Consider the following 16,286-nt stretch of genomic DNA (forward strand, 5'->3'; position numbering starts at 1 on the left):
GCACAATATTAAATTCTGTGTCTTTGGTTTAATCACAATGTCAGTAGATAGGACCTCAGGGATGTAGTGTCCGACAGCATTGTGTCTGCCATACATATTCATCATGCTCACCCGGGCATCCACCAAACATTACCGGGTGTCTGATTTTCATTTAAATAATCAGGTTTGCTAAAGAGTTTGTTAAAACTGTGAATGGGGTTTTCTGGTTTTTTATCTCACGGGAGGTAGGATTGCCTCTCTCTTGGATTGCCTGCATTTTGCAAGCATCCTTCAGAAAGCTGGCATCATGTCCATATGAGGAAAATAGGATTATAAATTCTGGCAGGTTAAGTGTAAACAGATAATAAGGGAAACCAAAAAGACTTTGAGGAACAGTTTGCAAAAGATAAAAGAAAAACAGTAAATATTTTTTCCAAGCATATCCAATAGCCTGCTGGAGAATTTATAGGAACAGTAGGTCCTACTGAGAGGAATACAAAAAGAGCTCTCAGAGAAGATACTGCTTTTGCAGAAAAACAGACTAAATTTTTGGCATCGGTGCGCAGTGTTCCACAAGTTCCTGACCCACAAATTACGGGCGGCTTGGAGACTCCTCTGGGCACACACGGCCACACACTGCCTCGCTTTTACGCTTTTCCATTTCCGCCTGCTATTGGTAACTGTCAGAGCCAGGACACAAGTCTGAACAAGATGTTTGATATAGCCATTCTATGCTTTTCTGTGGTGTTTTTTTTTTAAATTTATATTAATTTGGTGTGCCTATATTGACAGTTCAGTCCAAACCAAGGCAAGACTTGCTGGCAACTTATGCAAACATTTCTTTCCCTTCAGTCTTAGCAGCAGACCAGCTAAAACCTGAAACAGGACCCTCAGTGTTTGTGGTCTGCCACTAGAGCTCTTCTATACCTGAGCTTCTGACACACGTAGCCATCACACAATTGGAAGGCTCCAGCTCAGGAGAGCACATAGGATAACCACTCCTCCTGAGGACAGCACTCGAGGGCATTTTTCACTTAAAGCATTGACAGGTATCTTGAAGGGAAGAAAGTTTCCATGAATTGGGGCAAAATAAAACAGCCAGGTTTTGAAACAGAACAGGCAGGAGCAAGTAGATGAGGGATGGATGGGTGTTAAAATAGCCTCAGGACATTTATTCCCTCAGGACATTCATCCAATATATTTCATTTCCAAGTAATTAAAGCAATATGCTGATAATCAAATTTGTGCAAAGCAGTATTACAAATGCTAATGAAATTTCCCAAAACCTAGCAAATTGGCAGAGGAATTTCTTTTGAAGCTTAGAATATGAAATCCTAGTCAAGTTCACATACAGAAAAGACTGGGCTGCTTGTTTAATGTAGCTCTCTTTTACTTTATGAGGAAAATGAGTGGTATTCGTAGTACTGGTGCAGGGTTTGTTGTCTACACATAAACGTTCTTTTGTTGTGAATAATAAAGGACTTCTAGTGAAAGTGCGTGGCTGGGTCCCTAATTCCACAGTTACACAATCACTTTAAGGTAGTGTAAACACAGGCTGCTGCTGGAGGGGATAATCTGCCGTTCTTAGCACCCTGGATATGTATTCCCAGCCAGCACGGTAACCAGGCCAGGGAACTGTTCTATTTATAAATAAATGGGATCATGGAAAAAGTGGAGATAGACTTGTCCTTTGTGGTGGCAGCCCACACCTTGGCTTAAAATTAGAAAGGAATCACGCATTTTAAAAAGAGACTAATATAAAATAAAATGCATCTTAGAACAGTCAGTTTTCCTATATAAAAATATTTGGTCTGAAAAAAGTAGAATCTCACCAGAACATACAGCTATCTGTAGCACAGACCTTACACTGTTGAAGTGGCTCCTCAAATAAAAAGCCCTCTGAACATGAGCAGAAGGTAGACTGATGCACAAGCAAGTAAGTCCACAGGTTGTTAACCATAAAACTTGGTGTTGTGGTTCAACCCCACCTGGCAACTAAGCACCACACAGCCGCTCGCTCACTCCCCTCCAGTGGGATGGGGGAGAGAATCGGAAGGGTAAAAGTGAGAAAACTCATGGGCTGAGATAAAGACAGTTTAATAGGTAAAGCAAAAGCCACGCAGGCAAGCAAAGCAAAACAAGGAATTCATTCACCACTTCCCATCGGCAGGCAGGTGTTCAGCCATCTCCAGGAAAGCAGGGCTCCATCACACGTAACGGTTACTGGGAAGACAAATGCCATCACTCCGAACGTCCCCCCCCTTCCTTCTTCTTCCCCCAACTTTATATGCTGAGCATGATGTCATATGGTATGGAATATCCCTTTGGTCAGTTGGGCTCAGCTGTCCCGGCTGTGTCCCCTCCCAGCTTCTTGTGCACCCCCAGCCTCCTCGCTGGTGGGGTGGTGTGAGGAGCAGCAAAGGCCTTGACTCTGTGTCAAGCACTGCTCAGCAATAACGAAAACATCCCTGTGTTATCAACACTGTTTCCAGCACAAATCCAAAACAGAGCCCCATACCAGCTACTGTGAAGCAAACGAACTCTATCCCAGCCAAAACCAGCACACTTGGGGAAGAGGGACATGGGGAATGAACAGTTATTCTGAAACCTGGTTAATATTTACCAAGAGAGAAATACCTTAGCGACCAGTGAGGTTAAAGCAACACTAGCAATGGACATACTGTATAATTATAGTAGGTATTGCATACTTGAGCATTTTTGGCATCTCAGAGGATGTTTTTCTGATTCTGAAAAGAGCCTTTGGGGTGCTTTTTCTGCAATGCACTGAAATGTTCCTGCCACAACAGCACCACCTCCTCTAGTGCTCTGTCTCCAGAAGTAGGGAAGGTTTTTCAGACATAAATCCTGACATAATACAATAATTCAAAGACTGCTGAGCAGTTTTCCGTGGTAAGAAATAAGTTAGTCAGGAATCCAAAGCACGGGCGTATTGTGCTAAACTTTCACTGTGCTAAACTTACAGCTGCTTTAATGTCATTTTCTAGTGTAACACAAGTGGAGAGCCAGATCTAATAATTTTTACTTCGTCCTCAAGATATGGAAATGACGCACGTGCTTTCTTGTTTGACTGAGCTGATCCTTCTCTATTTTCATACAGATTATTCCCTGCTTTCTTTGTGTATATCAGACTTTCACTGACTTTGTTCCTCATTTCTTTTGAAGAATGACCTCAGGCTTGTTCCTCTCTTAAAAGTCTAGAACTCCATATGACACCAAAAGGCACAGTCCCACTGAAGAAGGTGAGGACCGAGGACTTGCATTTGGCAAAACCAAGGGATGAATGTTCTTCAAAGAAGTGTCATCTCTTACCTAAGTATTATTTTCTCATCTAAATATTACTGGAACTGTTTGTAGAAGCCCACCAAAAAATATTGACACCATTACCAATGCTGGAAGCATGCTCTTAAGGGCCTGTTCATATACTAGTGATGATCAAACAATTAATTCCTTACAGAATTACTCTCAACCACAAGCCATTTAAGTCAAAAAAGGAAACTGCTTACCGTCCAAATCCAGCTGCTAACAGGAACTATTTTTCTCCTTCATTGAGACCACTTGTGTCTGGGATAACCTCTACGGACATCAGGAACAACCTGAATGAAAAAGCATGCTCTCCTCCAAGAAGCGGGCAAACTGAACAACAGGGTGTTCCGATGAAAACACACGCCGCTAGGAGCGGCTCTGATCCAAGCCTTTTGTGGCCAGCAGGTAAGAAAAGAAGTGCTGGAAACTCTATCTATGAAGAAAGGAGGTATGAAGGTAGCACAGAGCTGACAACACTGTTTTCTACCTGCATCGGCACCATTCTGAAGACCACTGACTGAAAATGATTACCACAAAATCAAGATTATCTTGGCAGGAAGTTTTTCAAAGAACTGTTGTATCCATGTAAAGGTCACAGAAGACATCTGTATTACAGTCATTAAAGCAACTTAAATCCTTACAGACTTCTTTGAATTTTCATTTATTCTATAACCTTCATTCACACGATCAGCAGAATAAGCTGTACCTTCACCTATTGAACCTTGATTTGGCCCCTGTGATTGGTACGTTCATTACCTTGGGCTCAGTTACTGTGCGTTTTTGATAGTAAAGCTAGTTTGCTGCCAGAATTGCGTAGACAGAAAATGCCACTGCATTGATTCCCAGCGTGAACAGACTGATTCTGCAGAAAAAACAAATGCTACCTACTAAAAATGGAGCCTTAGAGGAAAAGGAAATCTCTCTGTTAAACCCATAGCCCTGGAACTTGACCACAGAATATCTTAAAGAACCTTGAATTTTACCCTCTTCAGGGTAAATTGATGCTGGGAGAAATAACTTTATGATACATCTTTTTTTTATGTGAAAGACATATTAAAGTAATAACTATGGTATAACATTTTTAGGCAAGTACGGATGGGTAATTAATCCCTGCAGCTCTCTGCCACTGGTTCTGTTCACTCTACTTTAGGAATTAGAAACTTGATAAGGGAGTGAAAAAATTGCTTTGCAAAAGTCTTTTTCTCTTGCTGCTGATAATGTTATCTCTGACATGCTTTGATCAACAGAACATTTAGCTAAAGGAGGAATTCAGAAGTCTCTTCCATACTATCAAAAATAGGAAGAATATCACAATATAAAAATTAGCAGGTAGAGAATATGAATGACACCCGATAGACGTGTCAGATATAAACTGTCTCTGTGCCAATTTTTAGCATAATCCTGCCTGTAGCACTGAGATGTTGCTTTTGTGCCACATTTGGAAGCTCAATGTTTTATTCTTCCAGTTGCATTAAACGGTGACAATGAGAGATATACAGATTTATTTTTTAATAGGATTCAGCCTGCCCAGCAGTCATTTAGCTGGAAATGCCATTGCTTTAAGGCAGAGCTTCCCGACTTAGTTTGTACGGGCACTGTCGTCACAAAAAGAGATGGCACTGCACCATGTCAGTATTGGCAGTGGCAGCAGCAGCTTCTGGCTGCGTGCAAGGCTGCACATGCACTGCAGGAGATGTGGCTCCAGCCCTAGTACTTCTCTAAGTCCTCCGCTGGCCTTTGTACAGAAGGTGGAGGAGGAGGAGGTATTTGGTCATTGCCCATCTCCTCTGGGATTGTTTAGAAATTGCTCCCACCACATGCACCTTACCTGCAGGATGCCTGCTTGAGGACTGAAATCACACACAGATTTTTCATGCTTCCCATTCATAGATTTCAAAGCAAAGGCCAGTGAAGGCATCATTGCATACTTAACATCTGCTTTTTGCACATGAGGAAAAAGAGAGATACAGAAAAGTAAAGGCCAACATCTTCAAAAGCATTAGTGCCTGAGTCTCACTGAAATCAATCTAAGCCAGGAGTCTAACAAGCTATGGACGTCTGTGCTCAGGTGACTTAAATGGAAACTCTGTCCCACTCGTTCCGAGCTCCATCTCACTTCCTGAAGCCATACCTGTCCCTCCAGCACGTAGCGACTGTTGTTCATGCAAACACAGTGTATAGAAATGCATGACATACTTTTTTGAACTTTTACTTTCAGCAGACTGAAACCTCCTTTAATGTTCAGAAATGTTACCAGTTCTTAGAGGGAACCACTAGATGATTGCCAATGACAGAGTCTCATAAGGTTTTGAAAAGCAGACTTTATTTAATAGGCACATCATTGCTTTAATAGCACTGGGCTGCACAGCTCACTTGACCATTTGTAAATGGTTTTGTTTGATTACATTGCATTTCCTCAGTGTCGGTAGGATTCAAGTAAAAAAGTTACTGCTTTTACTTCTCTATCGTTTCTCAAGATGGAAAAAAAAACAAACAGTAAACAACTAGCGCACAGGAGCATAATACAGACAGAACTGCCTGCGATCCAGTAGAAGTCCACACAAACTGAAACTTGAGCACTGAACAGTTAAAGCTGCAAGACAACCACACTACATTTGCTCAGATGAGATTTTGCATTATGCAGGATAGAGATGAATGTTGCCCACTAATACAACAAGGGACTGGCTTTCTTATACTGAGAAACAAAGACTGTCCAACACAGACAAGAATGCGGGTTTCGAAACAAAACAGCTCACATGAAATTAGCTTCCTTATTATTTCTGATTATAAAAGTTGTACTCCCTCAGCTGTAAAAGTTAAAGGCCTAAAAGAAAAGTACTGCTTACAGAACTCTAAACCTGCAATTTAATCAGCTTTTCAGCTTTTCCCCCCTATATTACAACTCTTTGTGATAAGATAAAACCATCTTTAAGAGACAAAAGCATAGCATTCTGGATTATTTTCGTAATTAAGTAGTTTACTTGGTTGATATATTTCTTCCCTGAAAAACTGCATTTTAATATTTTATTAAATTCCACCAGTAGAAGCATACAAAATCAGAAATCATTAGAGGAAAATAATATTGCTGTATGAAAGAAAAAAGCATGACTTCTAACATAGTTTTATGAACATTGTAAAAGAAGCGCATATGGCATTGAAACATTTTGAAAATGGAGAAATACTTTGTGAGTTTCAATGTTCTTAGGTTTTACATTCTATTTTCTGAATGGATATTTCCAAAGTTAATATCTTGCGATTTTTTTTTATACATTTTCTAGCATTGTATAGGACAGACAACCTAAAACCAACAATGCAGAAACCTAGCGTGCCGCACACTTTAATATACACTAGTTACTTTAGTTACTAGCACTTTACACTGACGGTACCTACTGTATTTGTAAAACCTGTTTTTAAATCAGCTTGTCAAAGCTTTTGAGAAGCAATCTGGGCAATAAGGTGGGTATTCTTAGTGTCTACCATGAATATGGCCAATTACAGAATCAGAGGTCGCTCTCTCCATACAGTGCTGACGAAAAAGAGGTGTAATCCAGAGCCCCAGGAACAGAACCTGGGCCAGTGTACGGAGGCATTCTCTTGATGCAGTACTGAGCCTGCTCAGGAGGCAGCTCTCGACGTAACTCATCTGCCAGGATATAAGGCTGGGAAGGGAGAAAGGATTGACAAATTCAGTACGTATTCTTCAAAGACACAAAATACATTTATTTTCTGTAGCTGTGACTAATAAACTCGGACATCCTGCCTATTTTTCTGAGACCAAATATTTTCCTCAGTAAATTCCATCCCTAATGATGAGTTGAAGGGGACAATCCTACCAACAAACTGATTAGGTCAAAATCCAGTCTCAGGATATGTGACTGTGTATGTTAGCTACCGAGCGCTGTGCAGCCATGCATAGACTGCTACTGATACAGCTCGTCCATGGATAGCTAGTATCTCTGAAGTGCACTACTGCCTCTTCCGCAGTGACAGGACAGACACATTTTCAGTTAGATCCTGTTAGTTTCAAGGTCCTAATATATTTGTAATGAAAGATGCATTATTGCTCTTAATGGTTTGCATTTATGATATGAAGGATACCCTCTGTTAACAGACTTGACATTATTTAAAATAGCAACATAATGAAAACCATTTTTTCCTGCGACCTTGGCTTTCATCTTCCACATGAATTCCTACTGAGAACATGTCTGGAATTCAAAATGTAGTCCACAGTAATGAGATCACGAAATCAATACAAAGAGCCAGAATGAGAAAATCAATAGAGCGAGCTTGGGCAAATAGACCTGTACTGCTGTGATCTCTCCTTTCTCCATAGTGCAGGATTGGTTTCCTGGCAGCACTGTTTATGGCCCTGACTCTTCCAGAAGCTCTTGTGTTGCCATTATCCTCCCTTTCATCTTCATACACCACTCACTCACCAGTGGATCTGGCATGGGGAGGAAAGTATGCCAAATTCAGGAACTTCCTCCACGAACCCAGTAACTAGAGGAGGCCTGCTCCTCCTAGGACAGGGGTACACCACATTGCATCGCCCTGTTGAATGAGCTGTCAGGTCACAACGTGGCTCCCAATTAGGTGGAGTCTTGTGCAACTGACCCAAGCTATGTTCCAGAGGGCCAAACTCTGCATTGAAACATCCAGACAACAGCATGAAAGGCAGAAGTTCCCCTCTAATCAAGGCTGTTGTGTGGAAATAACCTGATGTACAATATAACCATTATACAGACAAACTGTCTAAATCTTGTCTAAGATGTCTAATTTTATGTTGGCTCTCTGTGATATGAGGGTATACACACCAAGCCTTGAATTCTGCACCCATTTCAGCTAAGAGTCTTGGGTCCAAACAAGAAGAAAAGGCAAGTGCTTTCTCTGAAGTCTTACAAACTGAAAACAAAGCTTCACTATTACTAAAAGGCTTTGTAAGACTTTCAGCAAAGAAGGGCTAAATACGAGAGCTATTGAATCCTTACAGCCAGCAGCACGATGACTGACCTTATCTGAAGCCAGGATTCTGAAGGAAGCTATCACTTGCTCAGCCGTGTCTGTGTCTGCTGTTTCTCTGGTCATGAAGTCAATGAAGGACTGGAAAGTGACGGTTCCTTGCCCATTGGGGTCAACCAGAGACATGATTCGGGCAAACTCAGCTTCACCCTTTCACAGAACCCAAAACAGAAAAAAATGGTCACCGTAATATCAATCGCCAACAGCCTGTGTCTCTCATGAACCAGTAGGGACCAGTGGTTACAAAGCCTTTAAAGCATCTTCCTGACTTAGGAACATAAATGTCAGAGTCAATGAAAGCTGGGATCTTAAATGCCCACCCCTCTTTTGTAAAGAGGACTCGGTGCTTTTGAAAAATGTATTCTTTGTCCTAAATACACAGTATGTACCTTTCCATTAACTTTCTGCAACTTCTCCCCCCTCCCACCCTCCCTCAATGCCTCTTTAACTTAACACTTCATTTTCCACCCCATCCTAAAACCATTGTAATTTAGGCACCGCACAGGGAGGTGAAACAATAGCCCAAGAAGCAGTGTGCTTGCAGACCCACGGAACAAAGAAGTAAGGGAGACAATTCTGAAAATTTCATGCCAAATACAGGACAGTTCAACTAAGGCTAATCCTTTTTTCCACTAAAAAGGGTTGAATTTTGGGGGAAGTTTTTAGAATAAATAAGTGAAGGAAAGAAAACGCAATCCCCAAAGCTAGTTTATGAGAATTAAACAGCATCAAACTCATTCTTCCTCATGGAGATAAAAAAGGAGAAAGAAAAAAATAATAATAACAGTTAATTTCAACTTTTAAAATTTCCTTAACTCAAAGAGCAATGCAGCGGACCACAGAATATGGTTTTCAAGTGTCTAGTTTTAACTTCCTTTTTAACCATTTGAAAATAGAGAAAAAGCAAGGAAACAAGAATCTAGTATCTCTAGTGTAACTTATATTATTAGTATTCTGTCAATTTAAATAAGCTTTAGTGTTGCTGTGGTTAATGTTATAAGCTGTAAGCAGAATCAGTTGCCATTGTTTCTTAAAATTCATACCAAATCATAACCCATTGAAATTAAGCAAGCTCTGAAATCATCGTGGTCCATCAATCCGTTCTTCCTCTATTGACCAAAACAACGTAAGGAATATAGAAGGGAAGGTTTGAAGAATCCAAGGTAATTTCCAGAGAGATGACGAGTTTAGACCATTGGCGTATTGGATCCAGTGTATGAACAGTATTCATTGATATTGCCCAAGCAGGTCACCAGAATCATCATCAGTTTTAAAGGAGGAAGAAGTAACTAACATATTACACACAGGAAACAGACATTTTCACCACAAAAAGTAACATCAGGAAAGGTCAGGGGAGAGATAAGGGAGAAGAGGAGGTGAATGAGACAAGAATACAGAGAACACAACCAGAGAAGACAAAGAGAAGGGCAAGGAGAAAAGTTTGTTACTAAACTAGTTAAACTCAGGAGATGCTCCAGCTGCCTCCCTGATAGGAAATGTCTTTGAAAAGTTCTGTATGGGATGCTGTAGTGACTAAAAGTATAGTTAAAACCAGTCTGAAAAGAGTGTATCACTGACTATTTCAAATACTCCACTCCAAGGCTAAGGTAGGTACACTATGAGAGCTGTCTGCTGACATATGGGAAATAAGTACAGGGATTTTCCTTCTGACTGCAGGCTATCAAGACCTGGACTACAGCAGAGAGATGTGCATACTGGCTTAAAGGATGAGACTTGCAAGACTTAGGAGGAGGTCAGTTGAAGACCTTGTATAAAAGGACGTTGCTCATTTTCCAGGCAATAACATATCTGTGGCATTCGTGACTCAAAGCTGAGTAAACATTAAATGGCATAATAGTAAGAAGGTAAATAAACATTTCCTCTGTGTTGTGATACAATGTAGCGTTTTGGAGAGAATTGTGTCATCCTAAATCAGGAGAGAGCAGTAGGGAGCTTGTATTGAGTCCGAGAAGAGGAAAATTAGCAAAAGTCTGAGTGCAAGAAGCATAGGAGCTCCACATAGTTATCTAGCAGAGGCCAAATAAAACATCTCAAACCAAGTAAAAGAAACAACCTGAAAAATCTTTGAAAAATGCATAGAAAAATATGGCTCCAAGTGATGCTGACAGTCCATCTAATCCAGTTGTCTTCCCAGAGGCAGGATCTTTTCAAAGCATTATGACCAATACATTGGAATTTAAACCCACGGTCTCTTTGGCTATTATTATATTTGCCTATCGGAAAACAGAACAATATCAGTTTCCTCTACCTGCAGGTCATTTCCAACCTGTCCTAGACTGATGAGGCAGGCTTTAAATTCATCTGAATGTAGATTGTCAGATTCATCCTAGCATCCCATCACAGGTCATGCATTTGGGAAGGTGAAAGGAAAGAAAGAGAAATCACAGATCAGGTTAGTTGGTTAGTAAAGAACATTCTACTCTTGTATTAATAACCATGTTTTTACAGAAGTTCATGGAAATGTAATGTCAACATTTTGCACTGAATTACCTAAAAAGTGTACATCTTTTGCAGTTTCATGCTTTAGGTTTTTTCCTTAGTGGAATAAGGTCGTTACTTCAACTACAGAGTTAAAACTGTGCTTCCTCTACAGGTGCTTTGTTAACATTTTTGCTGATAAGGCAGTTTTTATTCTATTGAACTGCTGTTTGCTTCCTTCATTTTCTATTGTCATACAGTGTATGTCAGATGCAGTAAAAAGATCACTGAATCTGGGTAAAACATTTTTTCCCCACTCAGTTACTGTTACTTCACTCTTGATCTGATAATATTACTTAACAACTGAATATGCATATCTCAAAAGAGAGCAGAAGTACAAAACAACTGATTTCTTGCCTAGATCCAAAATAAATTTGTAACTGACATAACATATTTTCACTTATCTGCCTTCTTTAATAATCTATATAGTAAGGTTTTGCTTTGAAAACTGACTTTAAAAAAGCCCCATTAAATTCCAGGTTAAATGGCTCCTAGTAACACCACATCAAACTGGATCATTGTTTTGAACCAATATTTTTTTCCATCTTGCAGGTCAAGAAATTCACACTAACTTCTTAAAAACAGACTGGCTTGTCTTTTTCTTCCTGTTCATACAAAATGTGTCCTATCAGAGGTGTACTTCAGATTGACTTAACATGAATACAATTAAAGAGATGTTCTAAGATGAAAAATTATTACCCTTATTGATTTTACAGACTGACAGTTTGGAGAAGATCCAAGGTTTTCTGTCTGCTACATATTTGCCTGCTAGATGAATAATTTATTTTTGAAAATTTCTGTATAGTTATGCATAACTAAAATTATAGGAGTTTTAACAAACGCCCTGGGTTTATTTAGTATACTAATAGGATAAAGTGGTGCTTTATTAAGTTCATAATGCCATGCATTTTTGACATATCATGCTGTTATTATATTGACTCCCTCTGCATCAACCTCCACCAGCTCCATAAAGGGAAGATGAAAAATAACAGCAGGAAGTCAATGACAAGAGATAAAGCAAAGCTGCAAGTCTGGAGCAGCATTTCGTCAAAAGCCACAATCACAGTGAATTTTTTTTCCTGTAATATTTCCATTTTATAGGATAATTCCTGCTATAAAGCATTCAAAATGGTTTATCTTATCATTCTGAAAATGTTAATCTAGGCTGGCCTAGACTCTCAAAAAACCATCCTGGAGACAGGCTACAGCAGGTCACACTAGGAGTGAAGTCAGCTCATTCTACCTTATTTCTAAAGCCAAAGATATTAATGTGTGACTGCAAACAAAATGATATAAAAATGGGAGCTAAGAGCCAAATCCTGTCCCTCCACCTCCTCTAACAGGCGTTGGTAGAGGACTATTAACTACTTGACTACACCAGGGAGCTGGGTGGTCAGCATGTGCATGAGCTCCCTAACCAGGCACACATGGCAGCGGTAGTCGTGCAACAGCTAGCAAAGGGCAGACGGGAGTGAGAGAGGCCAGCACATCTACTGAGAAACCATTTTCTTTAGGAGAGGAGCGCAAGGGTGGTGCTGGAGCTCACAACCGTTGTCTGGTTAAGTGGGACTCCCCAGTGAAGGTCCAAATAGTTCTGCCATGTGCTATAGCAGGTTCTTACGTTCTCGTAGGGAGTTTTTTTAATCTGCATCATATATGGCCTAAAAAGGCATCTTTGCCTTTGCAGTATATCAGAGTTTCATTGGATGCAATGGTATTTTGCAATTAATGCATAGATCAAGCCCATTCAAGGGCTTTCTCATTGGGAAATGGTTCTTTGTATTTATTTTTATTGTTTGCAGACCAACATTAATCACTGAAATTAGTTTTTTAAAGCATATAAATAATTTTGCCTTGTTCATCTTTTCCTGCCAATACAAAGTAAAACACTGAAGTCCCCCTCCATGTTTCATTATTAGTCACCAGAAATCTTTTCCTTCCCCTTTGTGATTTATATGTGGCCTTATAAAACAAGTGAGCTTCTGAGTCAAAGTAATCCATTCTTAAATATGTCCTTCAGTTTCCTGAATGCTAATTGACCTGCATAAGCCTGATCATGTGGTTCCTTTAATAGGGAACTGTTGTTTTTCTGTTAGTAAAATATAGGGTGTCATGATGCTATTGTTCTGTGTGCAGAGCTCCTACTTAAAATCTGTAGTTTGCACAAAAATCAATAGTAGAATATGTTAACAGCCATTAGGATATTACATGCAGAGCAGCTGCAGATATTTTATCACATACTTCGCAATCTTATTTAGAATTTACTGAATATACTGAATCTGAAAAAGGAATCCCTGCATAAAAAGACTTCAAAACCAGTGACTGACAACATACCTGTGTTGGTGTCCCAATTTGTCTGCATACCATAATTCAGCTATGCACCATTTTGAACACTTCTAAATTGCTTCTGTGATTCAGACATTGCGTCCTACTTTCTCTTTTTTTCTCTATGCAGTCACATTAAGGAAGGAAATATACCAGCATTGCTGAAGATTTATATTTATACCTACAACTAGACTGTGCCTTCAGGCACAGCCTCCAGCAAGGAGTAGTGGGTAAGCAGCAGCATCCTCAAGAATAACCTCTGGGGTACCAGCGTGCCTACATGCCTGTTGAAAACACAAGAGCCTAGAGGGCTGCCCCCTTGCCCCAAGGGAGATAGCGTATTTACCACTTGCCTTTAGCAAGGATGACTTGTAACACTTTCTGTGCTAGCATATCTCTGCTGGTGGATGCACTGAAAGAAACACAACTCTTCCTGCCCTTGTAATTCTTATATGCATGGTGCCCACTTACTCACTGCAGTTTGAGAATGAGAGACATGTAGTCCCCCAAAACAAACCTTGTAAAATACCAAATAGTTTTCTTTCAGATATTCAAGATGTAGAACCATTTAAAACAATTCACCCAATTATTTAGCTCTCTTTCAAAGGATTAACTACTGCAGAATTAAGCCCCATAATGGATTATGAACTGTAAGATTTTTTTTTTTTTTATATATTCTTCCTGGGGAGGAAGATAGGGGTTCCTTCCTCAGATTTATAAGCAAAGGAAGTTATTTCTAGAAGCACTCTATAAAAAGTTGTTACATTTATGTGTACCAAAATACATTCTTTAAAATGGAGAAGGGAGCTACGCTGCATATTAGTACTTTGCTGACATCCTCAACACAGACTAAGAGTCAAACATTAAGATATGTCTGAAATTGGAGAAACACCACAGAAGCCAGAGCTATAGCATGCATAAATGAATCTGTTGTGCTTACGTATTTAAAGCCTACTCGTCTGGGACAGTATTAATTTTGGGGATCTTTTCTGGCTATTCATTCAGAAATGCTGCTAAGCACAACAAAATTATTACATATACAGCTAATTCCGTCTGACATGGAGAAGCCAGTATTTTTCATGTTAGTGCTTATGTTCGGATGAACCTGTTTCATCTTCATTTCTATTGAAGGTAATCAAGACCATAAAAGAATCCATTACTGCCTTCTCTATCTAAATTCCAAGTTTAGAGTCTTCATTATTTTGTGTACCCTGAAGTAACTCTGAAGGACCCTGGGTTTCCTTTATTCACCAACACTAAATATTCGAGTGTACAAGGACATAGGAAGGATATAAAAATGAAAAACAAGCCTGCCTCTCTCAAACATTTGTTCAATGTCTCCTTCTAGCCTGCGTAGATTGAGTTGCATCTGCCCACTAAATTACAGTGTAATTTAATCAGTATAAGCTTCTCTTCTATCAGTGTTTCTACTATCTGTCCCCTACAGAAAGCCTGGCTTGATGGCTGAGTGGTTTTAGATCTTACCTTCTTCCTTTCTTTAACTTGCATTATGCTACTAAGAACATAATTGTTGCACTGTGTCAGTGCAAAAGTCCTCCTAGATCAATTTCCCATGTCTGATGCTAAGGGAAGGAGTATACTAAAGGGGGCATATGCAAAATGGCCCTTCCCTTAACGTGATCCTTCCAGGCCTCTTTTTTTTAGGGCCTTTGGATTATATCCAAGGAAGGTAAGGTCTGCAGCTAAACTTGCAGTTCAGGCCCAGGTTGTTGAGGCCATAGAAACTGAAGAAGCATCTCCTTCCGCTTCTGACCCAGCCACTCAGGCTTCCTGCAACAGAAGCAAGAGCAGAAGGGACACTGCCTGAAGCCATGACTCTTTATAGCCTGAAGAAAGGAGACAGCCAGGGATAGGCAAGGATCGAGGAGCTGGGAAGCACTTCTGTGTTGCACATTATTGTCATAGCCCATCTCTAACCTGCCTGCAGCTGTGTGACACGAGGGCCCTCTTCCAGGCCATACAACCTTTCCTAGGGCCTCAGTCTATTGTATCCTTTGATATCCCAAAGTCTTACTATATTTGAAAAGCCTAAAGATCCATAACAATAGGGCTGGTTGGTGCAGGATTTAGCTTCTCCCTTCAAGACCTTCTGAGGCACCAAGAGATGCTCATAATATCTCCTCAGCCACTGAACCAGTCTTGCCGCAAGCATGGCAGAGAACTCATCTATGAACTACAAAGATACAGGGATGCTAGAAATGGCCATCTAGTGTAAGATATACTAGGATTCAGTCACCTTGCTTCCTTATCTTTAGGGAGCTGTCAAATCTTTGTGCACAGTCCCTGGTTTCCCTTAATAGGGTCTCTCAAATACTGGCGTGCAATTTATCCAGGCCTGGTACTCTGTCTGCTTTTAATAGCTCTAATTGCTCACTTATCTGCTCCAGTGCATTGGGAAAGCCATTTAGTATGCTACTTCCTTCCACCCTAGGAAATTTATCTCTTCTTCTGTGATGTTATCTTCTGCTTCCTTAGAAAATACAAAAAGGAATTATGCTGCACTAGAATCACATTAAGATTTTCCATAAAATCTGTTCCTGGTCCCTATGTAGCTAACCTTTTCTATGCTTGTGTGTTTCTTCAGAAAGCAGAGGTTTGGCAATTCTGCTTTTCTTTCTAAACAACTAAGGATATTCTAAAGAATATTTAGCAAACTATGACTGTCAGTATCCAATGCACATAAAGTATAAGTCCAGATATGGGTAACCATTTTGAGTAGAGCTGGACAAAGAGGATGTCAGTGAAAACAAAGTGGCATTTTGCTATAGCCTGAAATGATTTGAAGGAGCCGACTCATGTGATAATAGAATATAAATTGGGGGTTAAGCACAGTTTGCTAACTGCAGGAATCTGTACTGGGAAAAAGACAACAGCCTGGTGCTGCATTATGGTAATGTTTTTTCAGTATTTGAAATGTGAACTTGGTTTTGAAGGTGGGTTCATGTGACCACAGAGCCAACAGAGGTAAGTCATGTACAGATTGTTCTCCAACTGGGAATGTCAGATCCCTGTCTGCATGTATTTTGCTATTGTGTCTATGAATAGCTATCTTTTTAACCCTCTATCCATGAATACTGTGTAACTCACAGAAGGAGTGAGTTAAGTTCCTTCACAACAGT

The 16,286-nt window shown here is 40.1% G+C and overlaps 1 protein-coding gene across 6 annotated transcripts in view; it reads right to left on the reverse strand.

The window, feature by feature from the left end:
* Positions 1 to 5,604: 5,604 nt before the first annotated feature.
* Positions 5,605 to 16,286, reverse strand: part of ACTN2 (actinin alpha 2) — a 70,694-nt gene continuing 60,012 nt past the window's right edge. For 3 of the 6 annotated variants that reach the window (XM_050893227.1, XM_050893224.1, XM_050893225.1), the window contains exons 19-21: positions 9,366 to 9,431; positions 8,314 to 8,472; positions 5,605 to 6,962 (exon numbers count right to left, since the gene is read on the reverse strand). In XM_050893227.1, the coding sequence (XP_050749184.1) occupies positions 6,804 to 6,962; positions 8,314 to 8,472; positions 9,366 to 9,431 (384 nt within the window). In that variant the 3' untranslated portion in view covers positions 5,605 to 6,803. Of the gene's footprint in view, positions 6,963 to 8,313; positions 8,473 to 9,365; positions 9,432 to 10,591; positions 10,670 to 16,286 lie in introns of all 6 variants that reach the window. The other 3 variants (XM_050893228.1, XM_050893226.1, XM_050893223.1) reach the window with 2 other exon arrangements.

This window comes from Gymnogyps californianus, chromosome 3, assembly GCF_018139145.2.
Source record: "Gymnogyps californianus isolate 813 chromosome 3, ASM1813914v2, whole genome shotgun sequence".
NCBI lineage: Eukaryota > Metazoa > Chordata > Aves > Accipitriformes > Cathartidae > Gymnogyps > Gymnogyps californianus.